This window comes from Apteryx mantelli, chromosome 2, assembly GCF_036417845.1.
Source record: "Apteryx mantelli isolate bAptMan1 chromosome 2, bAptMan1.hap1, whole genome shotgun sequence".
In the NCBI taxonomy this organism is placed as follows: domain Eukaryota; kingdom Metazoa; phylum Chordata; class Aves; order Apterygiformes; family Apterygidae; genus Apteryx; species Apteryx mantelli.
The window spans coordinates 36806775-36826774 of NC_089979.1; the positions used below are offsets into that span (position 1 = coordinate 36806775).

The 20000-nt window shown below is 37.5% G+C and overlaps 1 protein-coding gene across 2 annotated transcripts in view; it reads right to left on the reverse strand.

The window, feature by feature from the left end:
• TOX (thymocyte selection associated high mobility group box) overlaps positions 1–20000 on the reverse strand; it is a 222732-nt gene that overhangs the window by 78813 nt on the left and 123919 nt on the right. For both annotated transcript variants that reach the window (XM_067292333.1, XM_013954754.2), the window contains one exon: positions 13818–14060. In XM_067292333.1, coding sequence (XP_067148434.1) covers positions 13818–14060 — 243 coding nt within the window. The remainder of the gene's footprint in view (positions 1–13817; positions 14061–20000) is intronic.

The window sequence follows — 20000 nt, forward strand, 5'->3', positions numbered from 1 at the left end:
TTTTCTTTCTCCTTATTCTTACTTTTGTCTACTACTAGTGAACAGATGACACTGTAAGATACTATAGTGACAAGAAACAAAAATGTATGTTTTATAACCACTGACTGAAAAACTGATTATGTTCCAGTAAGGAAAATGTTGCCTCTCCTCAAACCACTGATGTTTCCTCCAAAAATGTCCACTGAAGAAAAAGGGTGAAGTAAAGGAGCAGTAGCTTAGCTGCCTGATTTTCAAAGCCTGTTTCATCCTCAAAAGGATGCTTTTGCTGATGCAAATGACCCATACCCTTCACTCCAAACATTTGCTATGAACAGTTCCATTAGTGGAGTCTGCGTCCACTGGAAGAATAACTCAATAATTGTATCTTTTAATGATTCTTCTTGTTCTTTTCAGCTGCTTAGAGGATGATGATTCCACTGTCTCCAGGACTATCTGAATCCCAGTGAGTCACAGTTTGGAAAAAGTCTTAGAAAACAGACTACTGAACCACTATTGATTGCTCCTTTATGTTCTCCTCTCCAGGCTGGTAATAAATAGTGGACTTCCACATGGAAATATAAGATCTGGAATCATAGTAGACACACTGTAAAGAATTCCTGAAAAATATTTTATTAGATTTCCTGGAATCATTTAATCACATCTACAGAAAGGCTGTGCCAAGGCCAAGGGTTTGTTTTGCCTTAAATTGGAATAATGTCTTAGGTACCTCAATATGATGAATATTACTTACATCTTTCAAAAGCCATATTAGTTTTTCTTGAAATTTATTTAATTGCAAATCAGATACATGCTTACAGCTGATCAAACCTAAAGTTTCTAAGAGAAAGAGAATTTATGCTGCCTTAGTCAATTCCATGTTTCCTCTGGTGCAAACCTTCTTTGGCCAATGTATTACTACTGTAATACAAGGGTCAAAAAAAAAGAAAAAAAAAGAAAGCAAAATTAATATTTTAAGCTTCATTGTGAGATAAAGAAAGAGGATACTTAATATCTTTTATCAAAGTAAGAAGAGAACAGCAAACTGAGACCTAACCGCTGGAAGGTCACAACCAATAATGTTTCTGCAAATAGAAATGGGTTGCAGAAGCATCAAATGCAAATTACTGTTTGCTGGAGAATTTTAATAGAGTTCTACGTCACATTATAAAATGTTTAATTGTAACCCCATTTTAATAACACCATCTGATTAAATGAAAAGACGCCTTGCTGATCGCAATTACAATCTGTCAAACTGCATATTTATTTACAGTTTGGTTTCCTAAAACCATAAGATAAAAAAAGGAAACTCTATTCAGCTTGTCAGCAAACTGTAATTATTGTGTATCCTTCTGTCAGTTTCTGCATAAAACTTTTGGTTCTAAATGGATCTAATTATAACTACATCAACATTTTTATAAATGCTTGCTTTCCCTTCTTTCCCCCTCCCTCTCTCATCAGTGCAATCTTTGTTGCTAACTAAGGGAAAAAACTTTTTTCTTAGTCACACATTTGTTTCTCTATTTTATCTTTTCCACCCTAAGTTATTGTTAGAATAAAGAAGATTCTATTCCAAGTAAGTATTATATATGGTCATGCACCTTCCTAACATTGCATTCAAGCAAAACCACTGGATTAGGACTCTATTGTTTTCTTTTGCTTTGGCATTAATGTCTTGAATATCAGCATAGAAACTCTTTCCAAGTATATCATGTAGCTCATCTTCTGCAAAGTCTATTTATTTTAATTTGTAACCTTTCACAGGAAACAGTTTGCCAAACAAATAAGAAATGAGTCCAAACGTCTGAATACCAGTGTATGTGCCAACCAGTTATAGAAATTACATCTCAAAGAAAGACCTATTAAATCATCCAACCCATCTCCCAGCCACTGCAGGATTTTCCCATACATGTTCCAGTGCTTTAACATTACATGGCAGACTATTCAGTTGACATTACAATTTTTTTTTTCTAACCTTCACCCTTTGCTTATTTTTATCCCATTACTTGTAGGGACATTCTTTAGGTATCATAAACATCTATACCGTCAACCTAGCTTTCTAAGTAATGGATGACTATAAATAAATACAATGTTGAAAATACGGACATGAGCAATTGTATAAAATAACACACTATAGCTGAACCTTCAAGGAGAATATTTTGCTCTCTGTGGGTTATGAACTAATATGATCTGGATAATGATTACATGCTAACAAGGTTTGGGAAAAGCTGATTATTTCTGTACTGTTTCTTAAATGGCCAAGTCAGCTGTGAACAGAAACAGTCTAAGTTGATATACATCCCTGTGATTATTTATTTCCTAGCTACTCCATCAATATCTGTTACCTATCGTTCATTCATAGATCACAGAATCACAGAATGGTTGAGGTTGGAAGGGACCTCTGGAGATCATCTAGTCCAAACCCCCTGCTCAAGCAGGGTCACCTAGAGCACGTTGCACAGTATCGCATCCAGGCGGGTTATTATATTTTGTTCAGGGCATCGATATTATATTTTGTTCAGGACATCGATAAATATACATTTTAAAAATATAAATATATATAAACACACTTTAAAAATAAAATAAATAAAATACAGCTCAAAGGATTAAATGATCTACTGTAACCTCCACTGTCTTTTCTGGATTTTATGTATACAATAAAGTAGGTGAATTTTTAAGTACTGCACACAGAGTTTGCCTGAGGAGCCTTTGCAGTTTCCAAAACTAAAAACTAATTTAGACAAACATCTGTCAGAAATGACATAAGTATAGCGTATCTTGCTTTGGGGCAGATGATCTTTTAAAGTCCTCCCTTGGACTAGATTAAGGAAGGAACCCGAAGGTTCCTTCTGGACCAATTTCTGTTATTCAGTAAGTTACAGAACAGTAAGGTTGCACAGAGCCAGGATCCAAGCGGTCAGGTTACACATGCAACTTTTTCCAGTAGTGTAGTTTCACCATACTGTCTTTAATTCTATGATAATTGAAAAAATAAAAAAGTATTTCAAAACAACAAACTATGTGATATTTTTTCTCTACAGTCTTGTTACAGTTTGTACTATTTTTTCAACTGTTACAATGAAAATCAGTTCAGAGCTATGAAGGTGGAGAGTGGATCTTTATTGACAAACGTTTTTTGTTGACACAGTCTTAATCTGATATAATATAAAATCTAACTGTTCACAATTTTTAAACAACGGAAAGCATTCTCTACTGGGCTAACTCTGTTTCTGTCGAAACCCTGGGAAAACCCCTACTAGAGTTGAACAGGATTAACATTAGACCAGAATACTTCTGAAAAGACCACTATTTTCAGCCAGTAACAGAGCTCCTAAAACGCAACTCAGAGGCAGAGGCTACAACCTATGAAGTTAGGGCAATGATGCTGGCCACAATTAAAATGTCACAGACATCAGTTACTGGGCAAGAAGCTTTCCTTTTACGTGTTTCCCCCTTCCTATATTCAAGAAAGCTGGTGGCAAGTGAGAAGAAACACATGTGCTATGAAGATCCTAGTTGGGGAGTCTTGGGCAGAATCAGCGGAGTGTCAAACCATGTGGTTAAACAGACACTTCACTTCTCCCCAGAGCTGACTGCATTTCAAGGGCAGGCAAAGCAACGCTTGTCTCTTTTCCATGGCTCTTAAATAAGGCTGTGGTATCACTTCCAGGTTGCACGATAGGTTAAAGGTCTCGGCTATCATAATACACACTCACTATAATTGCTTTGTGTTAGACATGTAAAACATGGCAGTTGATTCCCTCCTTTATTGCATTTGAGGACTTCTGCTAGTTCTAATATTGAAAGTTGCCTCTCAACAGATTACTCCCCATCTTTTGGTACTGATCATCACACGTGAAATCAGCTCCTGGTAATACTTTCGTTATTATGGGTCCCACTGCATAGAGTCATTTCTTTCCTCTCCCTTAAGATCTGTCTCTTTCAGCCTCTTTTCAGCTTGGGACTCATCTGTACTTGTATTCTCTGTGAATAACATTTTACTGGGTTTTTAATAAAGTACTTGTCTTTCTGTTTTGCAGTATAGTACTTGACAGATATGAGATACTGATATTGCAAATTCCTGTTTGTACTGTTATTAATACATTACCTTCTTAGCTAATTAGTGACTGCAAAGCACTTTGAGACAGAAGAAAGGTGCTACAAAAGAATAAAGAATGGCTAGCATTATTTTTCAAGTGCTATGGTTTATATTTCCTAGAAAACTGAACTTTTAAAAGTTTTGTCAGTGGTTATTTTACACTGTATACTTTCTGTCAGGCAACTTAAGCTGTACTTAATAACCAGATCAGCACTAAGCCTATTGCACTAAACAGTTTTTATGCTACTTTATAAGAAAGAGGAGTGTAATAAAATTCATTAAACTGGGATCCCACACTTGAGTATTAGGGCATGTGTAGGGAACTGAAGCTTAGTTACTGAGTTAATCTCTAAAATTCTTTATATGTGAATGAAGGTAATCTTAAAGTGTATTAGAAGGAAGTCCCATCTCTCAATAAAAAAGTGTTGGATTCTTATCAAGGGCCTGATCCTGTAAATCCTCCACGCACATGGCTTTTTTGCTAAAGGACCAGATTCCAAACATCTAATTTCAAAAATTTGTTCAGCTAACATAACTGCTGTAGAGATGAAGTAAAGGCGCCTGTAGCCCAATATCACCATTGTCAGGAGAAGTAGAAGTTCGAAGATGGGATAGTAAGCAGCATCACTTACTATTCAATAGGTGTGTCATAGCTCTCTTCAGGAAACAGACTAATTATTAACTCAAATAGCAACGGTACGTACCATTAAAGTTACTAACAGTCAGGCACTGCAACAGCACTGATAATTCAATTTGGTTAAAATTTTCTATGATGCAACCATTTTCAGCATGTTGATTAAGCCTGTTGCACCTACTTTAATAATTTGGTTCTAGTTTCCATCCCTGTTTAACATACAAGGTGGATCCACACTTTGGGGACAAGGAGGACATTACAGATGTCACATCCTGTCTTTTACGCTCCCTTTCCAGCAGAGGGCTTCAGTGACTAACAGTGGTATCCATATATCTCTATATCCCCTGAGCGCTCCTGGCCGCACCATCTCCAAGTCGGGGCAGGCTCACAGAGTCCAAAGTCACCACCTGTAACACCTCCGTTGCCCCTTCTCCTTCCCCAGAGGCTGGTTCAGGGAAGAACCCTGGGTACGTGCTGGTCATACATGACGTGAACTGGAAGGCCTTTGTTCACCTGCCTTCAAATGGAAAGGGTTCATTTTTGTGGTTTTTGTAACTGAAAGATATGCACAAGCATGTGTTCCTCATTCCACGCAGCTCCCTGCCCCTACATACTTTAAGTTCTTCTTTGGTAACTGTATCCATCTAGGATACACCCAAGAAATGAATTAAGGACATTCATTTTCATATCTTTATTGTCCAAATCTAGAAGCAGCAGCACTTACACCATGCCATAAATGCTGTTCAAAGCATGTGTGTGAGTGAGTCTATATAGATGAGTTCCTAAGTTGCATACATGTGGATAAAGTGCAAGATTAGTCCAACAGTGGAGGTTAACATTTTACATGCTGTCCTTAGGGAATCCCAATATGAGAATAAGAATTTACATAGTGTCTCTGTATAGACTTTGTATATATGAAGAGGAAAAAAACAGATAAAGCTCAAGCTAAAACAGATAAAGATCAAGCTAAAATGAACCTCTGTGTTTTTGAATGGACCAGGGAAGGAGTAGAGGTCCTTACGCTTCAAACATTTCTTAATTGCCTTGAGAAAGAATACAATCAATGGATAAAAACAAGAAATGAGTTATTTTTCACTGATGGGTATCTGTCAGAATCTCAAAACACTGCCAAGTAGTAACATTTCTTCCCTCAGTATTATCACTTAAATTTACATGCTAGACTTTGGAGCACTGCTGAGTATCTGTGAATATCTGCTGAAATATCTATGACTCTATGAAGGCAAGACTAGACAAAGAGAACTCATATTCAGCTCTAGCAGACAGCACCAGCATGAAGTTCTGGGTTATTTGTGTCTTAGTCCTCAGCAGAGTAATCCAGCCCATGTAAACTTAACTTAAGACAGCACATGTCATGTTGGGACTGGTTTCTTGCATATAACATATCGTTCGATGCCCTGAACAAAATGGGATGAGATGATGAAGGCAGTACAAATCCATGTAGGGTTTGCAATCTTCTCAACTGCTTTCAAGTTCCAAGGAAAGTAAATGCATTCAATTAAAATAATGAAAATGGGTGGAAGGAGCAACTGCTCCGCCTGATACACAAAACTCACCCTTACATCTGCACTGTGGGCTTCTTCCTTTTCGTCTTCACAAAAGCATCTTCACAATTTTTGAAAAAGATGTTTCATTTCTATTGCATTTATAGGCCTTATGATCACTCAGCTTTTTTTTTTTTCCTCTGAAGACTGAGAGAGTCTTCAGAAACATTTCATTATCCTGCTGTTCTTGACAACTACATACTATGTTAAAAGCAGCAGATTGAAGTCAACAGTCTCTACTGCTGAAAACCCTGAATTTCTGATATTTTGTGAGCTATGTTTTCTCTATTTGCATACTCTATTATCTGTTTTGTTTGACACTTGCAGCTATGATGCTGCATATGCATTAATCATTCCTGTGAGCACTTCACAAACAAGGTGTTATATAATCTCACCCTCAACTGAAGGCTTTCTTTCAGTGCCACATTCGCCATGTCTCTGTGCGTGAAAGCCCTGACTCCGTAACTATGCCTTGGAGTCTGGTTAAAGCCTAAGAAATAATAATTAATATTGCTCCAGGAATTCTGCTTTACTTTTTTATGCAGGAAATAAATTCCTGTTCAGATGAGGGGTAACCATTGTGAAAAAAAGTTCACCAAAGCATCTTTTAAAGAAGGCTGTTTTCAGAAATAGAGTATGTCACCTTGTTATTTCTTCTTGAAATTATACAGCAGTTGTTTTCCTACTTAATTTTTGAAATACGTGAGCTAAATAGAGTCTCAACAACCACACTTAAATAAGTTGAATAGTGCATTTCCTAACTGATGGATAAGCTTAAAACATATGACTAATGGACAGCTTCAATCAACACCTTCACTGGCAATTTTAAAAGTAAGGTCTGGAATCATTCTAGAAAAAGAGTTCTGGTCATTTCTGTACAAATATTTTTCTGTAATTATGGGTAAATATTTATCTGCTCTGTCTTTAATATAGACAGAAAGTATAGCTCTTCCATATACTTTAATACCAGAAAAAAAGCTGAGTTCATGAAAAGCACTAGCCACAAACATTCTCATAGCAACTTTTTCTCTCAGGTCCAAGAACACTAGTTCTAGCCGACGTCGAGAAGGTGAGGTCCACTGGTAGCCTGCGCCCCCAGGGTGCTTTCTTCTAGTTTGCTGATTTTCCTTTAGGAGGGAACTGTAGAGGTTCAATGTTTACTGCCAAGAGCCCTTGGGTGTCAATGTGACCCGCAGGAAGGCTCTGACCTGTGGCAGGGTGTGTGTGTGTCTCTTTAGGTGAATCCAAGCTAGAGCACATCTTTTTGAGATAGCCTTGATTTTAAAATTCCCAACTATAGAGAGCTGACCACCTCTGTTATCTCAGTGGTTAATCACCATTAATGTTAAAAATACATGCTTTGTTTCCAGTCTCATTTAATATAGCTGCAATTTGTAGACCTAAGACCATTTAATGCTTATTTGTAGCACAGGGAAGAGCCTTCTACTAGCATTTACTATTACTGCATATACATAATATGCAGATATTTATGAAACCTTGATCAAGTTACATATTAACCAGCTCCTCTACATATCTTTCTCTTGTCTGTCTGGTGACAAAACAGTGGAGCAGACATCAGAAGTAAGGAAAGCTAAACATGATGTCCCAGAGCCCTGGATGGAATAAATCATCATAATTTCACTGAAGACAATGAAGTTATGCCGACTTACATCAGCTGAAGATTTGGCTATATATCCTTATGGTTAGGCTGTTTGACAAAACATACTCCTGTAACCTTTTGCTGCACAAGGCTTATTTTAGTGAGAAAAGCCAGTTTCTAAAATATGTTAAAAAAAAGGAAAAGAAGGATATCATACAAAAATGTAAAGTTGTCTAACATGAAAAAAAAAAAAATAACACAAGGTGTTTCATGACCTTAACTTTAAGATTTGGTGGTTCCGGTGGCAATAACTCACTGTAATAAAATTTGGGGTAGCAGCAGGTCTGTGTAGTGTAACAGTAAATTTTGATGTAAACTGAATGTAAACTGGTAATGAGACACAAATGTGAAGTATTCACTGGAGACTAAAAGTATCTTCTACCGCTCTCATGCAATACAGGCTAGAAAAAAGCATCCAAGTGTGATTCGAATCTCAACACTTAGGTTAGAAGAAGGGGCAAATCTTTTGTTATGAAAATTATCCATTTTGTTCATCAGAAATATAAAATTTCTGTTTGACTCAGGGGTTTGCACTAACCCTTAAAGGTGCCAAAAAATGCAACCATACAGGTTATCCTCAAGATGAGTCATGAATATTGAATTTAAACTACAGTGTATGAAGCTGCTAAAACAAAATCTTTTAAATACACACTAGCTATGACAATAATAATCTTCTATATTGGATTTATTAGCAAGTGTTCTATGGATAAGAAATACTAGCTTCATTCTATCTGAGATGAAAATTGAAAAAAAAAGTAGCTGTCTGCTTTCCTTCACTGTTATACAGTGCTACATTTTGTTTAAGATATTACTCTCTCATGGGCTGCATATCTAAAAATTATAATTCATGAAAAAGTATAATGTAATTGTTCAGGCTTTGATGAATTGGGGCATAATGTTAAATAATTATTCATTGTCTTTATTCTTCTGTCAAAGTGTGCAAAAAAAGCTTTTTATTGCTTTTTTTAATATAAGGACATGAGCCTTTGTGACATGCATTTTATTTTAAACTAATGCTTCTATTATTCCACATCTGAATAATTATAGCTGACATCATCTACTCTTCGGTGTCCTAGAAGATCTTTAGCTCTAGTCCACTGTTACATATTTTATGCATTACATGAAATAAAATACCTCAAGATTTTGAAAATATTTATTTTAAAAACAGCAATGAAATTGTCTGCAATCACATTTTCTGCTCTGCTTTGAAAGTAGCATTATTCAATATGCCAGTGGTCTTTTCCATAAGAACAACATATTAGAAATTCATGCTGCTCTAATATATCTGAATTCATTGATGTTATGCACTCCCTATAGACCTAAAGAAACATTTTTGCTTCAGTTTCATATGTCCTGCACATTACCTACTGATGTGGTGGTTGTCAAAACAGTTGTACAGTAGCCTTTGAATTCAAAGTGTGCCTTGACTGTATACTAAAATGACAATAAACCAAAGTATATACATTATGCTGGCTTTTGTTGCCAGCACAAATAGAGCATTTGGGAAATAAATCCCCTGATTTTATTGCCTTTTAACTTCTTTTCCACTTTAAACTTCAAAAACAGAAATTTGAAGCATTCAGAGAAATTGAAATCTCTTTTATTTCTTTCCTGTAATTTTTTCTATAGTATACCATCATTTTCAAAAAAGATCAGCACAAGGATTATAAATGAAAGCATTCAAAAAATATATATATGTATTTTCTATACGTAAAAACAGCACTGTGATTTTTAACCCTGGTTTCTTGGGGGGAAAAAACAATCATCTATAGGATATACTACAGAAGCTAGAGTGCCTATAGTTTTGTTGATGAAATGAAAATGCAGTAAAACTCATTTTATACAACACATCCAAAAACATTTTTACAGATAAATGCACATTCTCATAGGGATCGTATAGATCGCATTTATTCGCAAATGTAGGAAGGGTACTTCTGGCAGTCCTTGGAACATCTCCAGAAAATTCATGCAAGCAGAGAAGTGCAGGCAGGTCAAGACCCAACTGAAACTGAACCAAACCTACATTGGTCTACCTTCAACTGTAGTATGTGGGGAAAAGATCCTTTTTCATCATATAGAAACAAACATGAATACAGAGCTAGCAGTGCATCTTTATTATGCAGCTATATCATATCTATACCTAATCTATTTAAGAAGCAGGAATGGAAGTTATGACCATTTTGAAAGAGGACTTTAGAGCATTCCCACATGTGAACCACCACGCCAGGGCTGGACCATGTTGTCGCACTCAGATTCTACATGAATTCTGTAGGCTTCTGAACCCCCCCAAATCCACTACAATACCATATATAATGAACATCTAAAGAAATCTGCACATGACAGCACTGTATAAATGAGTGTGTGTGTTTCTGCACATGTGTATGACACCTAACAGGAAGACAGGAACACATGAAAAGAAAAGTCAATATATGAACAGAGAGAATACTGAGAAAGAGAAATCTTAGTGTTTTTTTCTCTTTTCTTTTAAAACTGAGGGTACAATGAGAACTTCAATCAATCTAAAAAACTTCAAAGGAGGCTAATTCCAAATTTAAGTGTCAGATACTGTAAATGCCAATGGGAAATTTTCATCTTCCAGCATTGTAAAATTTTTCAGAAAGAGAATTCTCACAATGTAAAGAACCTGCAAGAAGCTGATTCTTAATAAGAATTCACTAAGCTAGTGGTGGGTTCTTACTGTGTGTGTTTAAGCACTTCTACAGAGGAAAATTCTTCAGAGATTGAGGCAAATCCTGCAATCCTTACTCAGAGAGATTTCATCTGAGCGCTGCACAGTATGAAACCAGGAGTTCTAATGGGGGGAGTTTTGAAGGAGTACTTTTAAGAGGGGTAAATCCTTAATCTTCACTCTGTCCAAAATCATGGAAATCCTCGTCTGAAAAGACTTGGCAGTTGAGAAGAAAAAGAAGTGCTATAGTCGGTGTACTACTTTCCTACCTTTTTTTTTTTGAGCTTATTGTGCCTTTCTGTCACTTGACTAGCATTAATTAATGCATTGTCTGTTAAAAAAACAACTGAAAACCACTCAGCTGTTCTAACACAAAAGGTAGGTATAATACCAACAAACTGGCTAAAAGGAAAGATGCTGGAAGTAAAAATAAATAGACCAAATTCAATCAGATTCACACTGCACTAAAGAAGTAAAATTTGCTGAAGATGTGAAATTAATTAGGGATAGAGAACAGCCAACAGATTCATTCCTAAGAATAATTTTTCTAAAAATATTCATTAGTGCCCTGAAAAATGAAGCAAGACACATGATTTCCAAATATGTTAAGTGATAGCTGATATACTAGAAATTATATGGAACCAAGGGTTTTGATAGATTGGAGAAACTTATACATTATTTTCCATGTGAGGCAATATAAAAGTGATTTAAGCAAATACTTGTTAAACGGATCAGAGTTTGGTGAGATAGTAAAAAGGAAACCTAGAGATGAGTAATAGCAAGAGAACAGAGTCATACTGAAGAAAAAATGTAAAAAGGTTCTGGATTATAGAGAATAGAGAACTTGCTTCAAAGCTAAATAAAGAATGCTAACTCTGCAAAAACTTCTGTCTTTTCTCATCAATGGAAGGCCAAAAGGACAATTGAACCACTCTGTTCACTGAAGAAGTCACTGGATTCACTGAAGAATTAACTTAAATTTTCTCCCTCAATTCCTCAGCAAATTCAAATCAGAGCAACTATACTGCAAAATAATATTTGAGCTGTGCAAAATCATGGTGTCAACATCCTACTAGCTGTGTTAACTTGAGAGGTAGCTTAATCCCCTTGACAAGACAAGCCAGCTTCAGTTAAAAGTTACTGCTAGTGAAGAGGCCCTCTTGTGTGTGAAGGGCATGCAAGTTAGGAATAACAGTTGACTTAGTCCATGATGCTTCAAGAATCATGCTTTATTTATTGAATGAAATGACTGTTCCGAGAAATGACTGTTTAAATTTAGTGTTTCTTTACTTCCTCCTATGCATATTTGCTTGAATTCTGATTTTGATTTTCTCTGATCTACACTAAGTCCCAATAGCAAAATTGCCCAGTTATGTTATTAAGCTTTTTCTGTATTTGCCCTTGATCCAATAATTCACTGCGATGATCTAACTCTCAAGGCCTTTTGCTCAGAGATCTTTGCAAGAGGTTAATGTGGAACATCAGAGATTAAAAGAATGCATAGTTTCTGAGCCATAATCATGGCTCAAAAGAGGTCAATTCAATGAAATACTGCTTGTCTTTACTGGAGTGCCAAGGGTTTCTCTTACTTCTTCAGGGCTTTTCATAGTTCTGATTCATAGAACTCTACACAAGATTTAGCTCATGTTCTTTTCTGTAAGCCATCAGCTTTGTAGAAATGCAAGCAAAATTCAAAGCATTTCCATAACATATATTTATATTTCTGTATGAAAAACTGCCTCTTCTTCCTTTCCTCCCATGACTGAACATAACCCTGGGGTCAGATCATGACCTTGAACACAAAGCATGCAACATCCTAGTAAATCAATGACAACTAAGCAGCGCATAAGAAGCCAAGACTAGACCCGCTGCAGTACAGTTTGTTGGACATCCTCAGAGGGAATGCAGAGCTCCCTGAAACCAAGGCAGTTTGATTTTAATTAAGTTACAATGAAGCCCTGTGACAAGGCAGATTTTTGTTGTAAACTAACTGTTTTTCTGCCAACTTACATCAGTTCCTTGGCCACTAAGGCTTCCAAGTCCCTGGCTCTTTGGTAGTTAGCTTGACGGGTCAACGGGGAGCTGAGCCTAGACTCCTCAGCCCCTAAACCTCCATATTCTGCCCCAGCTTCCCTCACAAGCTCCCAGGCCTGATTTCATTTTAGGCAACGTGATGTGGAGGTAGGAAGCTGGAAGCCTAAACAAACTCAATGCCTAAGCGCAGAGCCTGTCAGCTGGGACATAGTTCCCTAAGTGTCTAATTCTCCTGGTGACAAGCCGAGACTGTTGGATCTCCAGAATGGCAGATCCTTAACTTTGGCTTTCTGGATCTGTAGCTCTTGGGTGGCCCATCTAGCAGTCTGAAGTGAAGTGCCCCCCGCCCATGGCCAGGCTGACACTCTGAATGGTGCAGCCCCATTCTCTCCGATGGGATTTTTCACTCTTTGGTCTAGAATTCTACAGCAAAGAAAAATAATGACCTCTTCTGTAAAACGGTCTTGTCTGGAGCTTGTATGTAAAAAGTATACTAATTAGTTGTAGAGCCCACTTGAAAATTTAACATGTAAAGAAGCTCTGCAGTTGTTGCAAGCAATTTAACATTCAAAGAAATGATTTATAATATCAGGCTTCCCAAGATTACAACCATAATGACTATCTGACAGACTTTATAAGCAAATCGTCCAGTCATTTCAATTGGATTGTGGCTGGCTAAGGACTGGGAACTGTAAAAGGCTCTAGGATTTGGCCTAGAATCAGAAATAACATTTGCTGTTTTCCAAAAGTGCAGTAAACATGAAAGGAGATATTAAATTTTTGTACATCTCTCAGTATATGCAAATTAGGATGGAAAGAGCCTCATAAGAAAAACACAGAACAACAACCATCTGGATCCCAATCCTGCTCCAGCGGAAGTCAAAGTCCTGGGCCTCCTTTTGTCATTGTTTACAGCCATCTACAGCAGAAGCAGATCTACTCAAGTCGGTGGACAAAATTCTTGCTTTCAGGATTTCAACTGTAAAACTCATGCCACCTCCAATGGGAAGAGGATTTCACCAATCTGAAGTAAAACCGAGAGCAGGCCTGCTCCATGACTTCAGCGGTTCAGGTGCTGGCTCCCTCTGAGCCTTTCAGACAGGTTTGTATATCTGCATTTTCTCAGCTTAAGTAGTACAAAAGGAAAGACTGAAAATGCTTACCGCAGACAGTGAATTTGAAAGCAGTGTGCCGTCTTGGCCAAGCATGTTGGAAACTGTAATTTCAGGTAGATCCATGTTTTGTGGGTGGAATGGAAGTAGGCCATTGGGGTTCATGGGATGACACAGCGAGTGGTATCCAGACTCGATTTCATTCAAGTGCACCAGTGAGTGGTCAGGTAATGACGGAGGAGTTATAGGCGGTATGTTAAAATCTTCACTTTCGAGACTTGGGCCAGGAAAAGACTGAAAGAAAAATATAGAAAGTGCTACAAATCATATAAAAAATGAACAATAATATTAATAAAAGTCACACAAAACAAACAAAAAAACCCCAGCTCACATACTTCCAAGCAGTAGCTTCAATCTAGTAAAGAAAATATTTTAAACACCCATATCTTATAATAGTGGAGTTTCCCCATTATGTATGGAATAAAAAAATGCCTCTAAGGCATAAGAATCTCTGGTACTTTCACAGCTTCTCTTAGAGAGAGATTTTTTAAAGAAGCCAAATTCAAACAGATTTCAAGGATCCTATTAAAATTTTCCAAGAGTGTTCATCTAGCTGAATACCTTTTTCATGGGAATTGTGGAAAAGGGAATACAATTTATAAAATTAACATTGGCTGAAAATGTTTCATAAGACTCCCTGCTACTCAGATCAAGAATTACGTAGTGAAGAAGAAAGATATTGCTTTTTGGCTTACAGGAGAACCATGCATTTGTTCTGCTGCAAAGGAAAACAAATAAATACAGAAATACTACATACTTTATATGGACATACTTTATGTTTTTAAAAATACAATTATAATATCTCAAAAATATGTTTTTTTCCTTTCTTCATCTATAAACTCTGCCATACATATATTCATCTAAATGACTTATTCCACAAAGAAACTGTTTAGTCTTTTGTTTTCTGTTGCTGTTAAGCCATCCAACTCAATCTGATCCAAGGAAAAGCCACAGGCAAAGTCAGAGTAATGCACCAAGGTGGATAACTGCTATTATTTATCTACAATCTTCCTACAGCAGATGGGCTCATTTGGGGGATAAGTGTGGGTATGCTTATATTTCTTAAAGAAAAAAGGTGAGGAGCATAAGATAGACGATCCAAATCAACAGTCAAGAGGGATCAGTTACAGCGGTTCAGTCAGCCTGAAAGTCTCCTCTGCTTTTGGGAGAAGAGCTACAGTTCTCAACTCCTTTGCAAGTGGTCAGTCTTTGCACATCCCACACCCACAGTTGCAAAGTTTATAACACACAGAAACTAGCTCCACCCTTCCTGCTCCTCTTCTGAAACACAGTCCTTCCACCTCTGTTAATTCTGGAAGTGCATGGATTTAAATATATTCTGTTCCTGCAAAGCACCTTTAGGAAGTATGGGAATGAGGGCATCAGTTAAAGAGGGATATGTTTTCCCCAGCATGAGTTTGCAAATGGAGGGCAGTATGGTGCATGAATTCATGCAGAAGGGCAAGGGAAGAATCAATGCCCAATTATAAGCCAAGGGGTGTTTCATTATTCATCATAGTAATACTGTCCTCCCCAATGCCTGAGGTTACTCTCCTCTGTGAGAGCATGGAAATAAAAACTTTAAATCAGACCGACAACAACCAGTGTTACACATTTGCAGTGAGCTGCCGAATACAGAAGAAGCTACTCCAGTGCACATTGCCCTGGCTTTGATTGCTTTGCTTGTTTCCTGACAAGCCCAAGGTATATTCACCCCTCTGTTAGGGAGGATCTTAGTATGAAATAGGAGAGGAGGGCTAGACTGCAAAGGCCAATGAATGAAAGCAGCAGGGACACAAAAAGGGCTGGCGGCAATATCACCACGCTTTCATGTAAGGACCACATCTCTGCCCGTATTCTGCCTCTGCGTTTCTCACCTCTGGCGCAGCAGTTTGGTCTTCCCCTGCCTCTGCCCTTTGCTTCATGAGAAGATTTTTAAGGCATGTTTGCCCCTGTTTTTACATGCCATGTTGCAGCCATGATGCAGTGGTGACATCGCCGAGGGAGGAAATACATACAGTAAAAAATACACACTCACTAAATGGAGAGGGGACATATCCATGTTAAAGAATAATTAAAAAATAATTTAAATTAAAGAGTAATATTTACTCAGCCACAGTGTATAAGCTGTGTAAGACCAAATAAAATATTATAGACAAAGTTACAGTTGGCTAGTTACTATTGTATTAGACAGACAATGAAAAGAAAGGTCTGTAAAGAGACAGCTTAAGGTCTAATACCACAGTAACAAAACATTAAGGAGGAACAGAAATAAAGAAAATGACAAAACTCATAATGCTGTTCTGGACCAGCACTGTCCCACATGCCGTATAAATAGATTTGGTTACTGTAATCCTTGTGGGCTTAGATGCCTATAGCTTACATCTACCAGGAAAGATTCATGAGCTGTGAAAGGAGGACATTTAGTGTTCAACACTGTCTTCTCTACCATCCCAAAAGATTCAAGGCCTCAAAACAGTTTTCTCTCCCATGATTTAGTAGGTACAAAGAAGTGTTAATCCCACATTTGCTTTCTATCTCTCACTGTCCTACAGTGAAAATACCTTGTACTGTATCTTTGCTGAATCAGAATGTCCCTGCTCAACACCTTCTAGAGGAGGAAGGGTTGCTGAGAGATCTGGCCTCCTACTGTCCTGAAGCAAGAGTAGGACAAGGATCTGGATTAAAGAAGTGGGGACATCAACTTGGGGTTGCTGCTGAAAGCAAATATTCCTAAACTAAATATTGACAGACTGGCTGTGCGCACACCACGAATATTGAGGGTGTACAGCAGATTTGCTATCTTATTTGTGCACCCTTCTTGCATGCCATATGTTGAGAGTCCAGCTTTCACTTTAGTTAGACTTTGATTTGCTGTGTTTCAAATGCATCTTTAATTAGTAACACTTCAAAAATGCTAGAAACAATTGAATTGCCATTAGGACATTAACTTCACTTATTAAAATGGAAATAAAACACTAGTGTCATAAAATTCCACAACCCAAATCTGTAGTTGCATCACGTGTAAGCTATATAATAATTACATTACATATGTTATATATGTGGGCTAAGCATTTTAAATACAAGGTTACTCTCTTATTATTAAAAAAAGAACACACCATGGTTATTGCTTGCAAAACTTCTAGAGTGTATTTGATCCCACATCACCTAACACATAATTGTCAATTACACTTAAATAAGCTTCTTGAAATAGCGATACTGTAGCAAAGGCAATAAAATGTCAAAACAACATGTAATTTATGTAGAATTAATCACTGACTCTAGTAAATATAATTCTGCCATACTATGGTAGTGGCTGAACAACATAGTTACACAGCACTAGTACTTCCTATAATGCTTTTTTTTTTTTTTTGCCTTTTTTTAAGAAAAAGACAAATAAACTATTTGACTATTTCACCAAAGTTAGCAGAATCCAGTCCGCATGCTAATGGAAGACAGTTGTTTGAAAGCAGCTGAGGAGGACCCTGTTCACCTATCATTTTCCAGCCAAGTTGGTATTGCCATATTTAGTATGTGTACATGTGGTTCCTAAATCATGAGTAACATGACAGTACTCCAGTTTGGCCTGTCCAGGAACATGCTCCACACGTGTGTAATGACTCAGCCCACTGGCAAGTTGGAAAGCAGTAGTCCTGCTCACGTGTGCAGTAAGCCTAACATACCCCAGAAACAAGGTTGCAGCATCTGCATGGGGAAGGAGGAAATGAAGAAGAGGACATGTGCTTGTCCTTCCCACAGCAGGTACAAGCTTCAGTGCCCACTGCTGCTATCTTCCCCTAAGCTGTGGCCATCTTCCCCCTTGCCATCGGGAGAGGTTCCCCTTGATGCGACTGGGCCATTGCTGGCAATGGGCATGTGTAATATGACCGTTTTGCTGGAAAATAGGGTTATTTTCTTCCTCAAAAGAGGTTTAGGGGAACTGCAGTGCAAGACCAAGTCCAAGATGTCCCTGAAGCATAAGGTCCCACTCCCAAGCCAGTTATTACCCTGTCACTATCCCAGGCTTTCCTAGAGCATCTCTTCTTCCAGCCCACTTCCATTTATCTAGAATTTCTAATGAAAGCAGTAATCTACCACCAAAAGCATTAGGGATGGCTACACTGCCTGTATCCAATTACAGTTAATAAGTACAGCTCATATGTATTAATAATACATGCGGCCTGTAGCTTCAGCTCTCTTAGGTTTTTCTTGGGGGTGGGGAGCAGGGTTAGTCTTTTTACCCTCCCTAGGGTTTTTTCTTTCATAGCTGGCTTTTGTATCAGCACAATTTTACTCTACTCAGAAAGACAAGACATAGAATAGGTACTTTTCATTCTACTGGTCACAGAAATACTAGCAAACTCTCCTTTTCACTTTTGAATCAAAAAGAGTAGCAGTAAATGCTTTATTTGCCTTACCACAGAGCTCCCAGGAACTTTGCCAGTGATTTTGCCTTCATCTTATGACTGTGGGAGTGGGTGAGGTGTTTAGCAGCTCCTCCTTCTAGGGGAACCTCCTAGACTTCTGTGACATTCCAGAGAGAAAGTCCTTTACAAAGTAACACCATTTAACCCACTGGAAGGCACTGAAGAGACACAGGCTTTAATTTTACTTTATAATAAAGAGGATTTTCATTACATCTGAATTTATTATAAGCAGATTTGATAGCATACTTCAGATGGGAGTAACGTAATGGGAACCTCAGAACTGAGCAACCTTGAATTTGGGCTATTCACAGACTTGAACGTACAAATAGCTTTTTCAGTCAAGGATGGTCCCCCAAATCTAAAGGATAATTTTCTGTGTTTCTAGTTAAATATTTGTGACAATTCTACCCCAAATGATGGAGACTTCATAAAGCAGATGATATTTGAGATATCCACCCTGAGATCAAGAGACCTTATTATTTATGCCACCTTAGCCTATAATTTTATGAGAAAAGCTTTCCAGAATAAAATGATATTAACACTTAACCCTGATTCACAGTCCAACCGAAGTCCAAGCTTTTTTTGTTCCTCAACAATGACCTCGTTGGTCCCCTCCAATTTATCTTTTATGCCACTTAGCCTGGCCAAATCCAGCAACAAGCTAGGGAGGGTTGAAGGGTGGGAGGGGGGTTGTATGTCAAAGGGCAGTTCTTTACTTTAGCATCACATAACTCAACTAAGCATCCTGCTATGAGGATCAGTAAGAACACCAAAATAATCTTGTATTCCTATTCTGTGGAACCCAGATATGTTGTATTCAGAATAATACGGGAAATGTTTGCACAACCTGACTGCATAAGAACTGAGGAAAGGGGAATAAGGAGAAAGAAGGAAGAAAGAATAAAGCCCTTCTCCGTGAATAATCTACAGTGGTGAACGCATATTGGCCAGCAAAACTTATTTATGTTTCTAAAATTAAAAAAAAAAACTTTAAAAAACTAAGCAGAGAAGGGAAACCAAAGAAGATACTTCAAACAGGCTGACCACAAGAGGCAGCAAGCCTTCAAATATCCAATATAAATGCCTTTGGAAAGAGTAGAACCATTACTATATGGCAGCACAAAAGATAAGTCTAATTCATTAAGTAAGTCTAATTCATGTGCTTAGTGGTTGCATCAGTCACCATGCATGCACTCAACAGAATCTGGTATTAGCAATAATTCCTTAAAAATTTGGAATTTGCCTATAGATATTTAATTTAAATGAAGTGAATGGTACTGCCAGCTACGTAGAGCATGTCTTAATTTTTCATTTGCACCAAGGCTTTTGCATCCGAACAGTAGAAGGATGCCAGTTTTTAAAAGATAGATGCTTCAGGCTGTCTCCTCTTCTATTATTGAACACACTGTTACATAACTGAAATAGTTATGAATTGAGAGTAATGTAAAAACAATGAGCTCATTAGAAGAGGAAAAACAGCAGTGTACCGTATGCACATTTGAAAGTTAGGATAATGTATTTGACAGCAGATATTTCTAGGAGTTTTAATAGGATCAACCTTATCTCAAATTCTAAACAGAGGACCTTCAGAAGCAAGTGTTTTTCAGCTTCTTTTGCCTCTGCATGAACAAGGCTTGATAGCTGGAGAGTATAATGCATTACTGTGGAAACCTTTGGTCTGTTACATAAATCATCTTAACACTCAGCAAGAATTGTCCAACAGTGCCATTGATATGTTCAAGTCAAT